This window comes from Panthera onca, chromosome C2 (genome assembly GCF_046562875.1).
Source record: "Panthera onca isolate mPanOnc1 chromosome C2, mPanOnc1 haplotype 2, whole genome shotgun sequence".
Lineage (NCBI taxonomy): Eukaryota > Metazoa > Chordata > Mammalia > Carnivora > Felidae > Panthera > Panthera onca.
The window spans coordinates 139,865,635-139,890,514 of record NC_138347.1 but is presented as its reverse complement, the minus strand read 5'-3'; the positions used below and the strand labels follow the sequence as shown (position 1 = coordinate 139,890,514).

The 24,880-nt window shown below is 37.2% G+C and overlaps 1 protein-coding gene across 5 annotated transcripts in view; it reads right to left on the bottom strand.

Annotated features, from left to right (window-relative positions):
• The window catches only part of UBE2E2 (ubiquitin conjugating enzyme E2 E2), a 374,957-nt gene that overhangs the window by 171,614 nt on the left and 178,463 nt on the right, over positions 1-24,880 (bottom strand). For 2 of the 5 annotated variants that reach the window (XM_060638557.2, XM_060638558.2), the window contains exon 4: positions 17,548-17,571. The exons of the other annotated variants lie outside the window; for them this stretch is intronic. In XM_060638557.2, coding sequence (XP_060494540.1) covers positions 17,548-17,571 — 24 coding nt within the window. The remainder of the gene's footprint in view (positions 1-17,547; positions 17,572-24,880) is intronic. 5 annotated transcript variants of the gene reach the window in all.

The window sequence follows — 24,880 nt, the reverse complement described above, 5'->3', positions numbered from 1 at the left end:
CCACTTGTTCTAATGCCTCATCAAGTACTCCCTCTTTTAAGCATCTGCCTCCTTCTAAATGCCTAAAATGTACTTTGTTCACTTGTTCTTCCGTTTGCATACCAAGACCTAGCAGTCTACCAGTAGGTAGGCATTTTGTCAGCATCCATGCAAATCTGACTGCTGGTTTTGAAACTTCGTATTTGAGGAATGAGTCAGAAGACCTCAGGATTCTGCAGCCCTGAGCAAGAGGCAGGTGGATGGAGGTAGAGGGAGGGTTTTCCCATTGCATGTGGGTACCATGCAATTCAAACCAGCTGAGCAGGTGCCTTGAGAGAAGAAAGTATCAGTGAGACCAATGATTCATTCATTCATTTAACAAATATTTATTCAGTGCCTAATATGTGTCAGAGGCCATACCAGGCACAAAGGTCGCCATGTTAACGAAACAGAACATGTCTCTGCTACCACAGAGCTCAGAGTCCAGTCTGTGTTTCTCTCTCAAGACTGCACAGCGAGCAAGTGGGAATAATCTCTGCAAAGCCACTCACCACAAAACAAAATAGAAATTCCCAAACAACACCCACAACTTCCCAGGTGATTCTGATGACATACTTCCCTATGTTATTTCAAGTCCTGAGTGGATTCCACACTAGGCATCGCCATGGTGGACCTAAGGGAGGTCTGGTAAGAGAAAGTGTGTTACATATTAACAACCCATCGCTTGAGAGACAGAACAACAAAAAGAGCACATTCAGAGGGTGAAGGAGTGTTAACTCTTTTCTACATTTGAAGCATCTGCATAGCCAGAGACAGTAAAACTCAAGGGTTATGACTAGCACATTTGAAAAGAAACATTTGGGAAAGAAAGTCAGGAAGTCCAGAACAGGTGCTAAGGTCTTTAATCTAGCATCCCTACTGCCAAGGGAATTTTAACCATATTAAAGTATCATTTGCAAAGTAACAGCATGACTTAAATACTGTTAAATCTGGCACTTAGAGTGCATTCCTGCTGTAATCAACACATCACATCTTCTCCTTCTACTGTTCTGACGATTCAAGGAGTCTATCTATATGCTAACATGAAAGATCTATCATAACAGTGATTTTTTTAAGACCTTCAGAAAATAGTCTGTTATTGATAGAATGCCTATCTGGATCTGCTTTTCAACAAACAGTATTATTCAGTTACTGTATTTCAGTTACTTTTTCTTTATCAGTTACTATCTTAGCTAACAATTCTGTATAAGAGTAATGTAATTTCAGAAACATGAGAAAGGTTTAGATTTTTATTTACTAAAATTATCCTCAAGAAATCAGTAAACTCTATTCCATTATAAATCTAGAATTGGCCAAATGTATAATTGTACCTCATCTGTTATTTACTTTAAAATACTAACTGCTGATTTCAGATTTTTTTTTGTCATTGACTCACAGGAAGATATGTATTTCACATCATTACCCAGGAATGGACACACACACACACACACACACACACACACACACACACACGTGTATCTGTATATAACTGAAAGTAAAGGTTCACAAAACAATACTTATTACATGCAATGTATTCCTATCTCATCTCATCCTAAACTATAATAAACTAAAGACGTTGGCCCCACTGATTTTTCACAAAGCGCTAATTTGAAACTTGAAAAAAATGTCAATACAGACCACATGATGTATCTCTGTCTGCAAGTTAGCGTTTGAAGAACCTAATCGGGAATTGCGTTTCAGAGAGTGCTTGGTTAGCTTATTAAAGACCTTATTTGGGATTTTAACTCCAAAGGGAGCTGGATCCAATGTCTTTTCTTGCATCCATTATCTTTACCTGCATCTCCAATGGTGGATTCATCCTTAAGCATAAAAGATGTTGGTAATAAATTTTATTGGGGAAACAGGATTCAAAATATGGGACTAGTCAGAAATAACATACAAGCTCCTCCATCCTTGCATGAATGGAGTAGGATTCTCTAACAAGTCCAGCGGCCTAACACCTTTTGAGTTGTATCCAAGGTCAGGAAAGTCTTCAGCTCTTGTTTCTGCACCAAACACCCTCCCCCAATTAGAAGATTCTGATGCCTAGGGGCACCTGGGGGCTCAGTTGGTTAAGTGTCCAACTTTATCTCAGGCCATCAACTTGTGGTTGGTGAGTTCGAGCCCTGCACAGGGCTCTGTGCTGACAGCTCGGAGCCTGGAGCCTGCTTTGGATTCTGGGTCTCCCTCTCTTTGCCCCTCCCCAACTCATGCTCTTTTCTCTCTCTGTCTTTCTCTCTCTCAAAAATAAGTAAACGTTAAAAAAAAGAAGATTCTGATGCCTAATCAGACTGAAAAGTGAGCTGATTCCACTATTAAAGTATTATTTTCTTGCTTTAGCACTTGCTCGAATATGTTTCAAAGAACAAAATGGGAAATTCACTTGCCTATTAAATAGGGTTCTATGATTATTTTTGTATCTGCTTGCTAATAAAGATGTGTAGATGGGGCAAAATTTGGTTTGAGATTTCAGTTCACCTGAAGCAAGGCTATGACCAAAAGAACCTGAAAAAATGTGAATAACCAAAGTAACTTGGATAAATCTGCAACAGACAGGTCTGTTCTACTTTATTTGTTGCCAATATGATTCTCATGTAATAAAAAAAAATCAGTATTATTTTACCAAACACCTAATTTCTTTTAAACATGTTTTAAATTATAGAAAGAAATCTTTAGCAAATAATTTTTTTGGATCCTGAAATAACTACTATCTCGGTTTCTCTTCAATGAATGATCCTACTATATTCTAATCCAACTGTATACAAATTTTGTTTTTTCAAACTAGAGGTCAGATGCTGTAGCAAACTAAAATACAGCATAGAGAAATGGAAAACAGAGGATGGAAAAAATAGCCTATATTTAAAGTGTTAAGGAAAGCTTAATTCTATCAAGGGGAAAAAAACCCCCGAACTAATTTCAATGGGAATGTAATAAGTTTGAGACCTAAACAGCTCCCAATTTGTCAAGTCAGAGTTTGATACTTGTTTTTATAACATGAAACAGATGCATCTTTTATAACATTAAAATCTGGATTATTAAAATGAGGTATTACTTTAAAAAAATCTGTTTCACCTCAGTAATTAAACAGAATGTACACTTCTCATTACTTTTTGCTTATCACTCTTGTTGTTTTCAAACTTTTTTGGAGGGGATACCAGAAGTTCTTACACAAAGGACTAAACGCCAGGATTGAGTTCCTAAAGTTTAAATCCGTTTGGCTGCAAACAGTTCATTCACTGTGGCATTCTTAAAGCATCTAGTGATTCCTAGCACTCTAGGCTAGGTTTGAATACTGTTGCCATTACTTATATGTGTGTAAAATTTAAAAAACAGTAATATGCACACAGCCATATGTAATAACAGTGCTATTAAAATACACTTTCTAGTTGTACCACACACAGATGTTAAAGGGAAGTAATGGATACTATGAAAAGAATATTTCAGCAGTATTACTCAAAGTGTGGTTTTCAGACTCAATACTAAACTGGATTCTCTAAGTTTGGAACTGGAAATTAACACATTGAACAAGAAATCTAAGAAGTTAATGAGTTAGTCAAGTTTGAGAAACACTAAGTTAGAAGTCTGTGGAAAACCCACCCATTCAAAACCTGAATTTTACACTACTTCACAAAACTACTTGCAAGGAAAAAATGCAATGTGTTGTTCAATTCAATTCAACAGGTACTTGAAGGGGTGCCTGGGTGGCTCAGTTGGTTAAGGGTCATGACTTCAGCTCAGGTCATGATCACACGGTTCGTGACTTCAAGCCCTGTGTTATGCTCTGTGCTGACAACTCAGAGACTGGAGCCTGATTTGGATTCTATGTCTCCCTCCCTCTCTGCCCCTCCCCTGCTCATTCTCTCCCACCCTCCCTCCCTCCCTCCCTCTCTCTCTCTCTCAAAAACAAACATTAAAAAGAACAGGTGTTGGAAATTTAAGTAGGTACAAGCAAATCCCTAATAAAATAGTTAAGTACAAGGTATGGTATGATTAAGTACTAAAAACTAAGAAATATACCATCATTTCTAAAGAAGTAGTTAAGAAGGAGATAACCAGTGAGGAGAAGCTGGTAAAAAGTTTGGTTTTGTAAAGAAGGTAATACTGGACATGATTAGAGGAAATTAGGTGTTTCAGAAAGGCTGAGTTAGTGGCAACATTTTAAGATTAGCTGACAAGATCAATTAAAAGCTATTAGCAATCATCTGAATGTGAAGTACAAGGTGCCTAAAGGAGGCTGGTGGCAATGAGGATGGGAAAAAGGAGGTGACTGGATATAAACTGTGAAAAAAGAATTCATAGGACTTTGTGTCTGTCTGACTTAATGAAGAAATGAGATATTCCCAAGAGGTAAATTCTGATGAGAGACTTGGAGTGGACATACCCAAAGATAAAGATCTGAGTAAAAAAGGACATTGCATAAGTTGTAAAAAAGCCCATCCATCATCACAGAGAACACATGCAAGAAGAGCAAAACGCCAAGGGCTGAGCTTTGGTAATACCCAATTAGGGAACTGAAAAGTAACCAGATCAAGAGTCAAAAAGGAAGTGGCTGGACAGGAAGAACAAAGAAAGAAATGCATCATGGAAGCCAAGGAAAGAAAGTTCTTAAAAAGAATGAGTCTTCCATTGTGCAAATGTCCAGAAAGATCAAGGAGAGCAAGAGATTTGAAAGTGTTACTCTAAGCCTGCAGGTGACCAGAAGTCAGCAGAATTACACAACGGTTTTTTTTTGTCAAAACATATTAAAAGCCAGAAGGAGGAAAAGGGTTTGAGATGCTGAAGCAGGTGACTGATGTCATCTCAGGTTTTCAAATTTGCTTAAAGCCTATTTAAATCAGTTGGCAATAGAACTCACAGGAAACTATACCTGGCTCCCCCCCTCTATTAACCACTTGGAAATCTGCTATCACAATGATGTGTTTCTTTTATCTAATTACTTGGTAAATGGTTTTCCCCTAACACAGGGCAAATTAAAGTGGCGAGAAAGTGCACATATTCAGTATACCCCCCATCCTCTCCCCCATCTCTTCCTATGTGTGTACTGGTACCAGATGTCACACTTCTGTTTCCTCAGGTGCTGCACGTGTGCTGCTTCAAAACCCTCATCTCTTGGAGTGGATTTAGCCGAGGGACTAATCCACCAAAACAAAACAATAACAAACAAAAAGAACCCCTCAAACCCCCAAAGTCAGTGATTTGACCTATCACCCCTCATTAACCTTTCATAAAAGACCAGAGGAAGAAAATGCTTAACCTAAAGAATATACTTGTAAAGCTTCCATCTCAAGTCCGATAGGATGGACAGCAAGGGAGTGAGAAGAGTTTGGAGGGCAGGCAAACTCCCAGGATCCCTGAAATCAGACTTGGTGAGGGGCTTCTTATTTCACGCATTCATAAGGGCAACCTTGACTTGAAACAAATTTTTACCCTCTGGAAAATTCAGGATTATACAGCAAAACTAGAAATTTTAAGTTAGCAGGATGGCTTACCAGGTATCCCACACCTAAAATATTCTTCTTTAAATATCACTAAAATAAATTTCCATGGAAATGGAAAACCTTTCTTAAATTCAATTCTTACCTACTAGAGTAGACAGAACCTGGTGCTATTTTAACATGGCTTCCTTTTCTTGACACAGAAGTCTAATAACAATAACAGCAACAATAGTAATAAATGTCCATACATGAAACTTTATTTAAAAAAATTCTTTTTCTAATGTTTTATTTATTTTTGAGAGAAAGAGAGACAGTGTGAGCAGGGGAGAGGCAGGGAGAGAGAGGGAGAGCCAGAATCCAAAGCAGGCTCCAGGCTCCGAGCCATCAGCACAGAGCCCGATGTGGGGCTCGAACTCACAAACTGTGAGATCATGACCTGAGCCAAAGTTGGATGCTTAACTGATTGAGCCACCCAGGCACCCCCATAAAGGAAACTTCAGAAAATACAAGTAAGAGGAAGGGGAGGAAAGCTGCCCCTCTTAGAAGTAACTACTATTGTTACTTCAGTGTATTACCTTATGAAATTATTTCTTTGTTTTAATCAAATACAGATATGTAACTGCCTCTCTCCCTGCACTTAACATATTAGGCAAGTATTTCCAAGTTCATATATATGTACCAACATTTTAATGATAACCTATTCATTTTGTTGAATAGACATAGGTAACTTACCTCACTAAGCTCTCACAGCTGGAAATTTCAGCTACTATTACACAATGACTAGCCATGGACAAACATCTTTGAGTACCTGTCCCATTACTTCCTTTGTAATTTCAGAGATACAGGATACATACTGCTTAACTGCCAGCGAGAATGCCTGTACCAATCCACAGTTTCACCATCAGTGTACCGTGCTGCCTATATACCCACATCCTTGACAAGCTGGGTTTTATCTTTTTAATCCTTGCCAACCTGACTTGCAAGTATTTGGGTTCTCCTGTTCTACTGTTTGCTTTGGTAAAATAAACCTATTTCAGGTTTGAATACAAATGAAACAAAATTTTCAGTATAACAGTAGCAGAGGCTAATTGTTTTCCTTTCAGGACTGAATGCCAAATTCCCACAGGTCTATTTAAAATGCACATACACACACACACATACACACACACACAATAACCATAATTTGTAAAAACAAATACCTTTAGTGATCTAAAGTATACTTAGATGTAGGTATTTTTTAGTGGCTAATACAAATTTCTTGAGCTATTAATACTCATTCATTGAACCCATAACTTTCTTTTGCTAAACATGATAAAAAGAAATATACATTATGAAATTTAACTTGGAAAATACATAACAACATCTAACTAATAATTTAGAAATTGAGGATGAGGTTATACTCGAGCACCTTCCTTGAGAGTTAATATGCTCATTCCCTCCCTTCCCCACATTTTCCAACGTTCCCATGGTCTCCACTTCAGAGAAATGGTCTACTATCTGTTTCTGAAAGCTCAAAAGAGGGAAGGGAAGGAATTCACATTTTTTACCACTCTGTGTGAGGTGCTCTACGAGTGTATATTGATTGGTTCATACAGACAGATTAAAGATATTTTCACTCACTGGAAATAGGGTCAGGTAAAATGAATGTCTCCAGCCAGTGGGATCTCCCCTGAAAACCAAAAGCAACAGACCAGTATGGTTTTCTCCAAGGTTCATTACAAAATTCAAAAAAGCAGGTCTCAGATTTAAAAGCTTCTTTCATACTGTAACAATTTCACTAAAATGGAATTTCACAAGCTGAGCTGTACACTGGGGTAAAGCACCATTTGGGTCCTGTTTATTCTCTTTCAAAACACGGATAAATGGGATGAGGCACATGTTAGAAGAGTTCCTAACAAAGGGAGGCAGTGGGTTACAAAGGATTATACTCTCAAACATAAAAAAGGAAAAAAGGGAAAAACCAAGTTACAAAATATATGGTAATAACAGGTTATATACATGTACATGCATGCACCCATACCGCTTTCTTGAATGCTTAGCTGCTAGTTACCTAATGGAAGGACTACTCATCCAAGTTGCCAGGTATGTACTGAATGCTGACGTGTACCAGGCACTATGCGATACCAGCTGGAGAAAATCAGACCTTAGAGAGCATACAGTGTATTAAAGGATACAGAGAAATACACAAACAATTACTCTCTAGTGGTATGCACAGAATCTGTGGGAACAGAAGGTAAGGGAAGTTTACTTCAAGAAGTATCCAGGCTAACTAACACCTAAAGACTGAATAGGCCAAAGGGAAGAGTTGGGGGAAAGGTGCTTCCCGGCAGAGGTAACGGGAGTCTTTTGCACCAAAAGGTGAAGAAGGAGCATTAGAAGTTGAGGGAAATCAAGTAGTTTAGACTGACCGAGTCTTTGGCAGAGCAAGACAGAGGGAAGTACCAAATGATTAATACTGGATTGATCTTAATGACTAGAATTGTCATTTGAAATCTGATACTTTCAATTTCTTCCTTGAAAGTTTATAGTTAAAATATCATTATGAAAAGGTCAAAGGAATATTAGCTATACTGTTATAGAAATCAATATGATATAAATTTCATATTAATCGCCTGAAACATTTACCATTTGTTTCTGTTAGAGAGCTGAAGAAAATGTTTACCTAATTAACGTTAACCACATGATTTGTTGACGTTTAAATTAACTTTTCAAAAAGCATCTTGGTTCCCTTTCTATAATGCAACAGTTTCTCTAGTTTGTCAGTTTTTCCTTAAAATTTCCATCACATTGGCTAAGAGCCAACCTGATAAAAAGTAATGATATTCAAGCTTTGGCTGCCTCAGAATTACCTGGAAGGCTTGTTAAAACACAGGTTTCTGAGATCCCAGCCCAGAGTTTCTGATTCTTTAAGAATAGGGTGGGATCAGAGGATCTGTATTTCTAACAAGTTCCCAGATGATGTGATGTTGGGGTCCTGAGACCACATCTTGAGAACCAGTGCATTACATTATCATGTTGTAAGTGTACTCAAATAAAAGTAGGAGGAAAGAAGAGTTGTCTCTGAACTCTTTTACCTATGGTAGCAAAAGTCAGGTGTCCAAATTTAACTTACTGAGTTACCGTTTCCAAATATCTTGAGAAATTGACATTTCTATCTTTTTGTTTGAATTTACTATTCTAAGAACCAGTAGGAATGCTGCTAACACCCTACCTCTAACTTCATAAAGCATGGTTAAAGAGTTTAAGCTTTTCAAAAATGTCTAGTAAGAAACATTAGCCAAGAGCACTGCACCTTTGAAAACTCTTTGAAACCCACCTGCTCTTGCTGCTGCCACTACTACTAAATGTAACCCACATGCTTCCAAAATGATCTACAGTAAAAATAAGTTCCCTCACAAGCCAAAAGGATTTTTAACATGAACAACAATTTCTTTAAAAACACAAGCAAATAAGGGCGCCTGAATGGCTCAGTCAGTTGAGCGTCCAACTTTGGCCCAGGTCATGATTTCGCGGTCCGTGGGTTTGAGCCCTGTGACAGGCTCTATGCTGACAGCTCAGCGCATGGAGCCTGCTTCAGTTTCTGTGTCTATCTCTCTCTCTCTGCCCCGCTCCCGCTTATGCTCTGTCTGTGCCTCTCTCAAAAATAAATAAACATTAAAAATAAATAAATAAAAACAAATACAAACAGCAAATACATTTTAAAAAAGCGAAAATGAAAATTTTAAACAACTATAATGCATTTTATCAACTAAGACCAACATTTACATACATTTATCCTACTTAATTAAATATGTGACTATAATACTTACTAATTAATTCTGCATTATCTCTAGGAGGCTTGCCACTTCTTTGAACCAACAAGATGGCTACATATGGGATCCATACTGTCATCTACATGTGTTGTTTGTACAACAATTTTAACTATCACAGCAGCTAATTTATGATCAGTTAGATAATTACCTTTACTCCTCTCTACGCATATGTAGACACACTGCAGGAAGGTAAGTGTGACTTCACTTTTATTCCAATTAGTATTATTAATTTTAATAATGCATCATTAACAAAGAGGTACTGTTTTCATCAACAGATAAAACACTCACTGTTTCCTTAGAAGGTAGCATGCACCGCACTAAGTACTTCATCTTCACACTCTCCATCTCGGTCTTCTAGTTGAAGGAGAGGAGCCACAAAAAACTCAAGTGACTTGCCTAATGTGATACAGCTATTATGTAGACAGCTAGGACATTTATATCATACTTTTGAGACAGTATTACAGAAGAAACTATTGAAGTACTTCTGATTTCTAATACTGAAAACTTTTCAAGTTTAACTGAGCAAGTATAAATTTGACCTCAATCTCCTTTTCCTTCCGACTCTTCCTGGAAGATCTTCAACAACCAACAGGCACATTGGTGAGGCCCAGAATTATCCTGAAGTCTCCAAGCGGAACTTCACTTTCCTCATCATTAGGCAAGAGCCAAATGGCCAACAGTAAGGAAAGGCTTGCCTCTCTCTCCGAGGTCTAGAAACCTGGAATAAAGACTAGCAGATTGGAGGGGTATCTAGAATAGAGGCTTCTGGACACCCACAGGATCCAGTCCTCCCAACCCCAGGCAATCTGCCCTCCCTCACGAGCCAAACTGCTTCTGGACTTTGTTGACTCCTGTGTGTAGTTTAGAAGCAGAGAAAGCTCTTCCCAGGGCCTCAGCTGAGAGGAACGGTTTGCTACCTGAATCTTGGATTTCCCTAGACTTAAAACAGACTTATTTACCCTTTCCTATGTTTTGCTCTATGATCTGAAGTATTTGCACTTGATCATTTGGTGCACATTATTCTACAGTAATCACCTCTCTGTAATTTGTTTATTTATATATTTTTTAAATTTAGAAATGTATACTAGTTCCAGGGGAGAAAAAGGGCGAAGAAGGGGAAAAAGAGGGAAAGGATAAAAAAAGGAATGGTTTTTGTTCATTCTTGGTTTTTCCTCAAAAAGTTTCATTCCTTTTTTGGTCAAAACCCTTCCATTTGCTAGATATATATGCATCTATCACTAACATTACATTAGACTTAACTGCTTGTTACTTGTGTGTACCCCACACTAGATATGAATGTCTTGAAAGCAGGGGGCATTTGATATTTTCTGCTCTTATGTTATCTACACATATTTCCACTTGGTACAGTGAACAGGATTCACATTATTTCTGTAATACTTCTGCTTTTATACTGCACTTTTTAAGTGCACATAATACATATTCTAACTTACTTCACAGAGTAAAATTAGTAGAAAATAAAAACTGAAGTACTACACACTTCATAAGTTAATAGTAGTTTTCAACCCTAGTCCTCACAATAAAGTTTATTAGAACATTCATAATAATACATGCCTCATTAATTTTACGAGTGTGCTGAACAATAGGGTTGACACCTAGTTACCTCCCACCCTTTTTTTACTCTTGACATGTATCTTGAGATATATGTATCAAGTATGTAAGCAATGAAAAATAAAGAAAAGGAAAAATCAAGAAATAATATCTTATGTAGAAAAAAGGAAACACTTGTGCCCTGCTGATGGGAATGTAAATTGGTGCAACCATTGTGGAAAGCAGTATGGAGATGCCTAAAAAAAAAAAAGAAGAAGAAACATATGATCCAGTAATTCCACTGCTGGGTATTTACCCAAAGAAAATGAAAACACTATTTCGAAAAGGTATATGCACCCCTATGTTTATTGCACACTATTTACAATAGCCAAAATACAGAAGCAACCCAATTGTACATCGATAGATGAATAAAGATGTGATAGACACACACACACACACACACACACACACACACACACACACACACAATATGGGATATTATTCAGCCATAAAAAAGAATGAGATCCTGCCATCTGTAACAATATGGATAGACCTAGAGGGTATTATGCTAAGTGGAAGAAGTTAGGCACCAAAAGACAAGTTATCATATGATTTCATTTATATGTGGTCTCTAAAAACAGAACAAAATGAAAAACCAAAATAGACTTATAAATATAAAGAATAAATTGGTGGTTGCCAAGGAGAAGGTATGTGTGTATGTGTGTGGGGGGCAGCAAATAGATAAAGGGGGTTAAAAGATAAAAACTTTCAGTTATAAAGTTAGTAAGTCATGGAGATGAAAAGTACATCACAGACAATACAGTCAAGAATACTGCAATAACTTATGGTGACAGATGGTGACGACACACGGCGAGCAATAAGTAATATATAGAACTGTCAAATCAATAAGCTGTATATTTGAAACTAATATAATGTTGTATGCCAATTATTATTCAATTTTTAAAAAATAAGAAAAAAGAAACCATATGCTAAAGGTTAAAACTGTTGTTCAGGGGCGCCTGGGTAGCTCAGTTCATTAAGTGTCTGACTTCGGCTCAGGTCATGATCCCATGGTTCATAGGTTTGAGCCCTGCATCAGGCTCTGCGCTGATGGTGCAGCACAGAGCCTGGTTAGGATTCTCTCTCTCACCCTCCCCACCTCAAAATAAATAACTTAAAAAGAAAAACCTGTTGTGGGACACCTGAGTGACTCAGTTGGTTAAGTGTATATTCCCTTTGCTTGGTTGAGAACAGTCACTTTCAAAATGGATCCTTACCTGATGACTTAGTTCCTAATACAGATTAAGCATCCACTGGCAGTAGTCACTATGAGGCATAATTAGGTCATACTACAATGAAACGTTTATAGCATACATATGTGTGCACACCCACATATATACTTGCATCATTAATAAGGACACCAGAACCTACCGATTATGGCAATGATTATTTTACACACAACTATATATACCTTCTACTCTTTGGCTTAGCAAACATGTTAGAAATTTGTCTACTTGGGGGCACTTGGGTGGCTCAGTCAGTTAAGAGTCTGACTTCGGCTCAGGTCATGATCTTGTAGTTGCTGAGTTTGAGCCCCTCGTCAGGCTCTGTTCTGACATCTCAGAGCCTGGAGCCTGCTTCAGATTCTGGGTCTCCCTCACTCTCTGCCCCTTCCCTGCTCATATTCTGTCTCTCTCTCTCTCACTGTGAAAAATAAATAAAATAAAATAAAATAAAATAAAATAAAATAAAATAAAATAAAATAAAATAAATTAAATAAATAAAATAAAATAAATAAAATAAAATAAAATAAAACCCTGCATAGATTGGTTCACCAAAAGTATTTTAACCAAACATTCTAAATAAAGTGGAATTAATCTCTCACTTTATACAAGTTTCCAGTATGTGTTAGAGAATGATACCCACTTTTAAATTATGCAATTAATAATTTTATAATAAAACCAAGAAGAAATAAAACCATAACTCTCAATCTATACTGAAAACCAATCCTTCTGCTTACCCCTGACCATGGCCTCTGTGTCCTGGGTTAAAGTGTCTCCCTCAAAAAGATATGTTCAAGTTCTAACCCCCAAATTTGTATTTTTTTTAATATATGAAATTTATTGTCAAATTGGTTTCCATACAACACCCAGTGCTCATCCCAAAAGGTGCCCTCCTCAATACCCATCACCCACCCTCCCCTCCCTCCTACCCCCCATCAGCCCTCAGTTTGTTCTCAGTTTTTAAGAGTCTCTTATGCTTTGGTTCTCTCCCACTCTAACTTTTTTTTTTCTTCCTTCCCCTCCCCCATGAGATCCTGTTAAGTTTCTCAGGATCCACATAAGAGTGAAACCATATGGTATCTGTCTTTCTCTGTATGGCTTATTTCACTTAGCATAACACTCTCCAGTTCCATCCACGTTGCTACAAAGGGCCATATTTCATTCTTTCTCATTGCCACGTAGTACTCCATTGTGTATATAAACCACAACTTCTTTATCCATTCATCAGTTGAGGGACATTCAGGCTCTTTCCATCATTTGGCTATTGTTGAGAGTGACTAACCCCCAAATTTGTGAATGTGATCTTGTTTTAAAATAGGGTCTTTGCAGATGTAATTAAGTTGATGTCATATTAGAGTGGGTCCTACATCTAATGACTGGTGTCTCTAGAAAAGAAAGGGAAGACTGGGATACAGAGACACACAGAGGAAAGAAGGCTATGTGACAATGGAAGCAGAGACTGGAGTGACGCGGCTACAAACCAAGAATTCCTAGGATTGCTGGGAGCCTCCAGAAGCCAGGAAGAGGCAAAAAAGTATCCTTCACTAAGAGCCTTCAGAAGAAGCATGACCCTGCCGACACCTTCATTTCAGACTAGCCTCTGGAACTGTGAGAGAATAAATTTCTTTGGTTTTAAGCCACCATAGTTGTGGTAATTTACTAAATTAATACAGACTTTTAAAGAGGAACACACATTAGCTGTAGTAGAAAGACTGAAAAACAAATAGTTTTACAGCATCCATTTTCTCAGTTGCCTTATAGAGTTAGTGGGAAGGTATCTGAGGGATAGATTTCACTAGAAGGATTAAGGACACACTGTCTTTTCATCTTCTACCCACATAACATGTTAATCAGGGAGTAGCCTAAGGCTACTTTTGGAAAATTCTACCCAAGGGTTCTTATGTTCTATCTATTTTCTATTAACGCTTGATTGTTTTGTAAACCACACCGATTTTGGCTTGGCATTCTATCACAGCCATAGACCTCTCTCCTTCTGCAATCCTATACCTATTTTCTAAACAGCCTCCTATGGAACTCTCTTTTCTGTGCTTTTTCTGGTTTAGTGATATTGTGTTGGATGTTTAAAGATGGTATACAAACTACTCTGATCCTTTCATAGTCATCTACCTAACACTAATTCTACTTGACTGGAAGAGAAGCAAGAATACAGCACCATCCACTTTCCTTTACTCCTGAGAAAATAAAGTCAATGGTGGCAAGTGCAGTCCAATGAATAACACCATCGGAATCATCCTCTTTAATTATGAGATATGGTGAGAACCACACTCATTACTATGTAATAATCATTCATCTACTTTGGGTATTGTGGCTATTCAGATCTAATAACTTCCTACAAAAGTCAAAATGAAGCATTACTCTAAATAGAAGGGCCTGTTCTCAGAGTCACACAAAAATCACTGCTGATTTCTGGAGGCACTCTTTACAATCCCCGAGGGAAATCCACTAAGGGCTAATACGACCCTGTGCATTTGCTCACGTTTGATATTACCTTCAGCTAAAGCCAAAGAACAAAAACTGACAAGCATACTCCAAGTAAGAAGTGTACTCCTGAAGGAAAAGAAAATGAAACTACAGTACTGGCAAAACCCTGGCAGTTTTTGTGAACTGTGACTCTTAGATATAGGCCAGGAGGCCCAGCTGGGTGCTGCTCCAGTGAGCAGCTTTCGTTATCCTCAAAACTGTGCTCCCGATTTCCAACTCCGGTGTTAAATTGGAAAAAGTTCATTTCTAATTCAGGTCCTGTACAACTTACTATAAAGATTTATGACCTAGAAGAGCCAGCCAACAGAGTCCTACACTTCAACAGATCTAAAGCCTTACCCAGGGTTGGCACACTTACCAGCTTTAAACCTACATCTAACTCGGTGGGGGGAAGCTGCTGCAGGAGTGAAGGAGCAGCATGGGTTTTAATTTAAAGATTTAGATGTCCAGTGTGACCCACACGTAATGATTTTCCAGATAAATTATATCCATTTTTTGACAAATAAAGAATCTAACCAAAGTTGATACTAAATGGCCTTCCTTTGAAAACATTTTATTAGCACAAAAAAGAGAAAGCTTTGTTTCTTACAAACATGGTAAGAGACTCCTAACTTGATCTTGAAGCCACATATATATATCTAGCTTTAAATAATCTTTTTCCAAAATTGTGTGTAAAGCATTTATAGTTTAAAGGGCCTTGCCTTACTAAATACAGAATTATAACCAGAATTTAGCTGTTACGCTACAAAGACATTATGATGTGCTAATGTATTTTTACAGATTCTTTATCAAGATTATAGGATCTTCTGCATATAGTACTTCAATTCATGCAGGACCCCAGAATCTGGTGAAGACTCTATATACACAGTCTTTACCCAGGCCCAAATTCTCTGAGCCAGGGACTCCTTTGAAACTTTAAAAAATGATATCACTTGAGGGACACCTGTGTGGCTCAGTCCGTTAAGCATCTGACTATTGATCCGGGCACATGTCATGACCTCACAGCTCGTGGGTTTGAGCCCCATGTCGGGCTCTGTGCTGACAGCGTGGAGCTTGCTTGGGATTCTCTGTCGCTCTCTCTCTCTGCCCCTTCCCTGCCTCCATTTTCTCTCAAAATAAATAAATTAAAAAAAAAATAAATGATATCGCTTGATCCCCTCATCAAAAAAAGCACAACTACATGTGCATGCAAATATCTGCATTAATATCAAAATGTTCCCATACCCACCAGGTGTTCAATAACTTCAAATTAAGAATTGCTGGGGTATGATTATTACCCCACAGAACACAGAATTTTTTGTTTCTCTAATATTGGTAATTATTTTTAAGAGGAGTGAGGGGGCAGAAGAGGTCAAAGACTTGAAATTTTTAGGTTTTATTGAGATGTGAGCAGTTTAGAAGTGAAAAAGCATGAAGACTAGGCTTTTCTTCAAAATACTCTACTTAAAACACAAACAAAAAACCCACAAAGGTGGAAAGGAGTGCAAGACAGAGGATGAAATAATAGGGCAAATTGTGGCGGTAGTGGAAGGCATCAGGCACATGGGGGTTTTAACTCTTCGCTTTTGTATATGTTTGGGCATTTTCACAACTGAAAGTTTAAAATTTTTCAAAAAGAACTCTCCAGCTAATCAAGACATCAAGATGTCAAAATAGAATTTTACATCTGTGATCCCTGAGATCCTAGCTAGGTCACAGAACCAGGGAACAGACATGCAGTTCCCATAACTAGACCTGTTTCCATTGTGCCAGGATGTCCCAGATCTTACTTGAGTCTATAACTTTTTTCCAAAAGAAAACCAGGAAAACGTTATGACAGGTTAGTTTTGGATAAGGGCTCTTGGGGAAAGAAAAAGAGGGGGCAGAGGAGAAGGGTATGAAATCTGATGCCTACTGACATCTTTTGGTCCTCTTTTTCAGGCCATTCTGAAAGCCAGGATTCCCCAGAGAAAAAGAATTTACCATCTTAAAAATTTTTTATTTTATTTTATGTACTTATTTTGAGAGACAAGAGAGTGTGACCAGATCCCAAGCATGCCCCACGCTGTCAGCACAGAGCCCGACATGGGGCTCAAACTCATGAACTGTGAGATCATGACCTGAGCTGAAACCAAGAATTGGACGCCCAAAAGACTGAGCCACCCAGGCGCCCCAGAATATGCCATCTTGATGACATCCTTTGGAAAATATCTTTATAGCATGTGAACCTGAAGAAAAAAATGTCTCCAAAATATTTGGGGAATCTGGGGGGGAAAACTAGCCCATGAATTCAAAATATGCTTTAAGATTTGGAATGGGCTTCTCCTGATGACCTTTTCCCCCCTTGTGAGGGCACTGACTTTATAAAGAAGCTATGCCAAGAGAGATAAGTGAATTAAATTGAATACTCTGTGGCACAGTTTAGCAGGCAATTCATCATCAGGGAAGTCTCAAGTACTGCTGGCTGAATTTTCAAGCACTTTCTCCAATAAGGCTGGACATGCATGCCTCTGGGCATACAAATTTTCTTTAAGTTGGCAGGAGAATTGTTTCCTCATTCCATCTTTCTTACAGTCAATTCAATTATCATGGTCACAGAAGACAGGGTTAGCAGGAATAACCCCACGGATAATTTTTAGAAAACTCATTTCAACGTGAGTCTCAATCTCCTCTTTAACTAAAACTTATCAAGCAACTCATAAATCATCAGATTTACCTGAGTTTTATTATGCTTTGTTACTCTGTAGTTTCAACAGGATGCATAACAATATTAAAACTCCTGTTTACTAAATCAGTGCTTTAAATCTGTTTTTTTCATTTTCCCCAATAACCTCATAAATTAAGCATTATTCTCACCATTTTACAGATAGGGAAATGGAAGTATGCTCAGAGAGTTAAATACATCAGTCAGAGGTCACAGAAGGAGCAAGTGACAGAGCCAGGATCTGAGCCTACGTCAGCAGGACCTACCTCTTCCAGTATGCTGCATCATTTCTACAAAGGAGAAAAACAAAAAAGGGAATCAAAAAAGGCAGGCAGCAAAGAAAAGAAAGAAGGGAAATAGAAAGTGTACTACCAAATCGCTGTGAATTGTATGACCTTGGAAAGACTGTCACACTGACTTCTACTTTTTGGTTCCACTTTCCAGGCAGTCAATATAAAATCAGTACTTCTAAGTGGTCCAGTTTTATACCCAAGTTATTGTCTTCATTCATAATTTAAACAAACACGTTTAGATCCTTACTAAGACGATCTTTATGGAGAAAAGTGTCATTAAAAGAGGCTGAGATATTAAGTTGGCACTAGTTATGGAAAATGATAGACATGTCAATTCTTCTGAGTGACTGACATCAGAGACAGCACCGCCATAGAATTTCTGTTATTTTCATCCAGACCTGCATGGGGTAAAATACTTATCTCCAGGGGCACCTGGGTGGCTCAGTTAGTTAAGTGTCCAACTTCGGCTCAGGTCACGATCTTGCGGTTCGTGAGTTTAAGCCCTGTGTCGGGCTTGGTGCTGACAGTGTGGAGCCTGGAGCCTGCGGCCCCTCCCCTCCTCATGCTCTATCTCTCTCAAAAATAAACATAAAAAATTAAAAAAAAAAAAAAAAAGAGGTATCTCCAAACAGCAAATTATGCAAATTTGAGTGCCCTAAAATGAGTAATATTAAGGACTATAAAAGTCCCTAAGATTAAAACTAAATAAAATGGTAAATATCTGATGAATGAACTCACATAAGTCACTCTGACCTGCTTTCCTTCCTTCTGTACGCCCCATTTCAGTGGATAATACCATTAACATCACTCACCCAGTCAAAAGCATGGACATCTATCAACTTCACTTGTGTTTTTCAAATCCTACTGATGTTTTGGAATTCTTGAGAAAAAATCCTTAACAGAATTTACAGGAAAAAATTATCTGAAAAAATCATAACCCTATATAACTACTTGCCAGCAGCCAGGCTTCCTACTAACTACTAAAAAGAGACAATATACAGAGGCTAGGAATCATTTTCGTGTGTCAGAAGACCTGACTTTTTTGATTGATATTCTGCCTCTAACAAGCTCTGGGATTTCAGGACTGAAGAAAGGCCTTGGACACTGTGTTAGATGTTTTACATAACCTCATTTCTTTCCTAGAACTCAACAAGGCAGATATATCATTCACATTTTTAAGTAAGAGTACAAAAGCCCAGTGAGTTAGATGTGTTACCCAAATTTACAAAGCACAAAGACAGATTTGGAATTCAAACCTAAATCTGTCTACCACATTATAGTATCACATGTGATTTCCCATCTATAAAATTTTAAATGAAATCAAACCGAAAAATATTGTATAGGAAACTGTTGCTGTAATATATTTCTCAAAAGTGCACTGATTTTGGCAGCAACAACTGTCAATTAAGTGCCACCTTTTTGTCCACTTTATTTCAGCATCAGAAAAACACCTTAACTCTTGAGTCAAAATACACAAGCCAGATTTTGTAATATTAACAAAGTGGCTGGAATAAATAGAGTAGGGGGAAACAGGCTGTGGTAAACTACTCGTATCTCGGATTCTCTTGTATTCAATATATCCACAACTGTATAATGTAATTTGACAGTGCAGGAACTGATGGAAATTTATAGGCAAATTATCTCTGCCTGTTGCCATAGGAGTATTGAGCACAAACAGACATATTAGGCTTGGCAAATATTTGAATGCTCGAGTTGGCAATTATCTTAAACATGAAGTGTAAAAATCATGCTTTTTAAATTGTAAAAGAATGCCGATTTCAACACAAATCTATGCAAAAGAAGATAATTGGGGCTGCTATAAATAAACTCATAAAAAAGAATTAAAAAAGAAAACCAGTAGAAAGTCTTAATCCGTTACTAGTTCAATTCCAAATGCTATATTTCTAATAGTCACTCAAACGATCTATTCATCAAATAACAAGAAAAATGGACTCACAGCTCAATTTCTACTAATGTAGGAACAATTGGGTTATCTGATAAAGAATGATGATAAGAGTCTGTGGGCTATGGGTAATAAGTCTAAGGTAATTACTACCTGTTACAGAAACACTCCATTGATTTGGGCATTTATTTTTGATGAATGGATGTCATGTTGCAGAGTTAAGTGGGGAGGCCCCTGAGGGGCAGAAGAATAGTTCAGAATACTGGCATCAAATCCTACTGCAGTAATATAAACCCAATGTTTGATAAATACCAATAGATATTCCTCGTCATATATAGTTACACCAACATGCAGAATTTCATTACTACTGAGTTTATAAATAAACTAATTATTGTGTGTGTGTAATCCATCCTCAGTAAATGATGTTAAAGGAATGGAATCAAGAGATTAGGGGTAGGGAGTTCTGTTTCTGGAACACAGTCATTAGTACTTTGCATCCAGCTCTTGCTCATGACTTGAGAGAAAATGGGATAGCAGTGAGAAAAGGCAGGAAGAAAGAAATACAAAGAGAAGCCATGATGATAGATGCAGCTATGGTCCACTTTTTGGTAACTGACAGAAGTGATTCTTCCTCTGGGCTGGAAGCACAAAGTGCCTTTTGTTTGTTCTCCTTGTTTATTTTTAAAGTCACTACTATCTATCCTACTATGGCATTCATCACATATAATCACTCTGAGTATTTAATATGCTGATGACAGAGTTCTATCGTGGCTGCGGTGCTTTTCCATGGAAAGTTAAATTTGTGTATTCAGAACTAACAAAGAACTTTTCAACACAGCATTGTATCATTTGACATCGGCGATTTATAAAAAACTGAACCAAATGCAAGGTTAGATTTAATAAGAAAGACTTGGCAATTAACAGCACAAGACAAATTTTACTAGACCCCAGAAAAGTAAAACTGAAGATGTTTGAAAGATGTGCAATTTTCAACTGCTTTTATAGTCACTGCAGTATCTGTGAAATCTTGCCTAAGGGTATTTCTCTGAATGGTTAGATCAAGTACTGCAAAGTGCAAGTTAAGTGATAACTATGTAAAAATAATTACATCTGTTCAAAAAGTTAAATTCATTTTAGTTTCATTAAGCTTTTTCCTTTGCCCAATTTTTATGAAACACTATTTTGTTAATTTGATTCCGAATAAGTATAAACTATTGACACACCAAGGTTCAGTACCCCGCTGCCACTCACCTTGTAAAAGAAACATCCAACCACACCTCAGGCTACTTTCTTTACCCATCAGGCTTGAGGTGTGTCAAGGGTGATTGGGGTGTGTTTGTATTCGGCTGGGGCTCAATCACGTCTATGGTCTGGAGTCTAAACAGGCAACAGACTAAGGTCATAGGCTCATCTTGAGCCTTCAAGTGAGTGTCACAACCACTAAGGATTTTTGGTGGATAAGATGGTACTCATCTTGGGAAGTTACTGAAACCAAAATGACTCTCTGTGCTACTGTTAAAATACGCCTACTTAAAAGCACGTATCTGGAATATTCCCTTTATTTCATATACTATAATCCTAATGACCTCACAGCTATAGATCTAGAGACAAATGTCACATAAAATTATTTTTTCTATTCTATTAATTCTATTAATTAAAGGAGATCACATATATTGCTTGTGAAGAACACCTAGAGGTACGTGGATGGCTCAGTTGGTTAAGCTCTGACTTTGGCTCAGGTCACAATCTTGTGGTTTGTGAGTTCGAGCTCCACATCAGGCTCTCTGCGTCAGTGCAGAGCTTGCTTTGGATCCTCTGTCCCTCTCTCTCTCTCTCTGCCCCTCCCCTACTTGTACTCCCTCTCCCTCTCAAAAATAAATAAACATTAAAAAAAAAAAAGAATAGCCAAACTAAAGATGGGCGAAGATCTCGAGGGTATTGTGACTAAAATACTACCGTATTTCTGAAATACAAAATATCAGCTCCTGGATTAAAGTTTTTAAACAATTTCTAAGCATTATCGATCCTGACACTTATCTCACACTCATTTTTTTAATGGAGTGATCACAATTTTTAGTGAAAGTAGAATATTTTAAAACCATTCTAGTCAAAATGGTTTTGTAGTGTACTTCTTTTGGCAAATTGAAGTACCAGTAATTGTCAAGTAGAATCATGCTGACAGTACTGGAAGTTATTTCATAATATCCTAGTCTTATCTGCAGTTTGTATTCTTTGCAACTTAAGATAGTGTAATTAAGTCAGCAATTAAGGGACCCAGGGTGACAAATAAGAAAAATAAAATAAAAATGAAAATAAGATTGGAAGCCAGTTCCAATATCTTGGGTTTCTCTATGTCCCAGTACTGGCGTTAAGTGAAGAAGAAATTATTTTGAGGGATGCAGGGGACAAAAGAGGAAACTTAGGAACAACATAGATCCTTTATAATATGGTAGCTAAGAACACAGGTTTTGGAGTCTATTAGACCACAGCTCAAATAAAATTCCATTACTTCTCTACTTCATAGAAATGTGATCTTAAGCAAATGAATTCTCTCTGAGCCTCACTTTTCTCATCTGAAAAATGAGGATGGCAATACTTACCTCATACAATTGTGAGAATTAAATTGGATAATTTACGGTAATATGCTTAGGACAGCATTTGGCATATTGTGAGTCCATAAACAATGCTACCATTGTCATTCTTCTTTTGATTATTTCCATCTCTACTTCTTACCTACCCTAAAAAGCATTTAATGATCCAATAATACTGGCTTACCTCTCTGGCCTCATCTTATACCATTCTTTTCTCCATACTCCAGCCATCTGGTCTCCTGTTACCTGGTAAGCAAAGCTGATTCCTGCCTTAGATTCTCTGCACTAGTTCCTCTATCTAGAATGTTCTTCCCAGAGATATTAACATGATGATTCCTAAAGACAACCAAGCCACAGCTTATTATCACCTCCTGAGAGAGGTCCTCCCTAACCATCCATTCTAAGGGAACACAGGAGTTATTTTTCGGCAGAACCCCCTCTATTAATTATCTGCAAAGCACATACTCACATCTGATTTCTTACTCATTTGTTTGATTACTGCCTGTCTCACCACACTAGAATATAAATTGAATAAGAACAGAGGCTTGTTCACAGCTGTATCTCTACCACCCAGAACTAGTTGTAAGTACTAGTAGAAGGAAGGAGAAAGAAATGGAGTGGATGAAAGGAAGAAAGGATAGAGGTTTGAGACTGTGAAAAGATGATTCTGAGGCTTTAAAAGGTTGCTACAATTGGATAGAGGATCTGGTTTTCCATTTAAGTGGACAGTAAACGAATTCCTGCAGCTAAATTGCATTACTGAAAGGCATGAAATCATGTAAACAGGGTTACATATACACATAAAAATACATATACATATATCTATACCTATATCTCTCTCTGTATATAAATCTATCTATCTATCTATCTATCTATCTATCTATGAAGGTTCATTTATTTCCTTCTCTCTCTACTTACAGATCTTAGGATAAATTTTGAGAGTTAACTGCGAGCCAGTCATATGCTTCTATCCACAGGATACATGATTCATCCACTACTATTTTTCATCTGTAAGTTAAATGGATCATTTCATTCCTTTTTTCTGTTTTCTGCTGACTAAACGTGGCTTATTAAACAAAGAGATTAGTCAAGAGTACTGATCTGTAGGGATGTTTATGGTTTTTTTTTTCTTTTTGTAACAAGAACTTTGTTTCCTGATTTGGATATTTATTCTGGCAAATCTTTTCATTTTGTAAAATATAAAATATGCAAAACTACATTAGGGGGCTTCATAAGTCTTTATCAGCAGAACTTTTATTGAACTTATATATGACAGTAATGTTTCTTTCAGTGTTTTATCAATGGAACGGTAATAGTTCAGACAGAGATGTGTTGCTTTTTTCATGCTCCGAAGTACTTATGTAATGTTCAAGAAAAGAAAGTAATTAAAAGCGGCCTGCTGTGTAGCAGAGTAAGGAGTGTAATTCTCAAGTGACAAATAAGGATGCAATTACTTCAGCAAAGTGGGGAAGAGTCCAGAAATCATCTTTATAATGTCTTCTTCCACTTTCACACTATCAATATGCTAATGTAAATAAATATATTTCATAATGTAAATAGTGAAGAGTGGATTATAATATAAAAGTACTCCCTGGCAAAAGAAAATATAGCTGTACACATAGTTTTGTAAACATCTGAATTGGTCTTTACAGGGTAAATTTTTAATTTTCACTTTCATCATACGGAGTTTTAGTTTACATCTAAAAAGATTTGTAATCTACTAGTTTTCTCATAATTATGCTAATATTTAATAAAGTGATATGATTCTAGGGCTTGATTTCAAGGTTCAAATTCAGACTATTTTAAAGAAAGAAGATATATCACCAAGGTAAAGGCACTGCTATAAAACACTCTGCCTTCAGAATTTCTTGAAATCTCCTTGCAGAAAGACAGCACTTCTAATAGTTTTCAGGAGATTTATCCTAATGGTAAACAAACAAAAAATAAAACTACTGAAGTAGAATTTTGACATGAATATAGAAGTGAGCCAAAAGTGCTCATTTCAGCACACATCCCTTTAATATACATCCCTATACAAAGTTTTCCACTAGTATGAGTGGAAAAAGTAAAATGTGTCTTCTACTTTTTCTAATGCCAAATTGTCATTATCATGTCTCCCCTAAGACTTGAATTCTTTTTTATTTCTTAAAGCTTTATTGAGGTATAACTAGCATACAACAAAATGCACACGTATTTAAAGTATACAATTTGTTATGTTATCACATAAGACCCATGAAACTGTAAGACCTGAATTCTCTGGTTCTTGGTTATACGCCAACCATCCCCAAAGCTAGGCAGAGCAGAAAGATCAAGACAATGAAATGAGAATTCCAAAACATGATGACTATTTTGGACAACCAGACGACAATGAGGAATCTTACCTCCCAAGTTTCTTCAGAGCTCATTTAAATAATATAATCTAATAAAGTGGCTGTATGATACTTCAAATACTGACGTTAAAAAGAAATGAAGACTTAGAAAAATGTAGAGTATTTATCATTCTAGAAAGTGGCTATGGTAAGAGTCAGGACAGTGGTTGCCTTTGGGGAGACAGAAGCCATTAGGACTGGGAAAGGGAAAGTGGAGACTGACTTTCAGGGGTGGCTGGTAGTGTTCTACTTCTCCACTCTGGTGGTAGTTAATGGGTATTCACTTTATAACAACTCATTATGCTACACATTTACTTTGTTCTCGCTTTTGTAAATATGTTGTTTATATATTTTTTTCAAAGTTAAAAAAGAAATGCTTACTACTAATAATTTATTAATAGTTACTTGTAGTCACCACCTTGCTATAGAGTCTGCACTGCCTT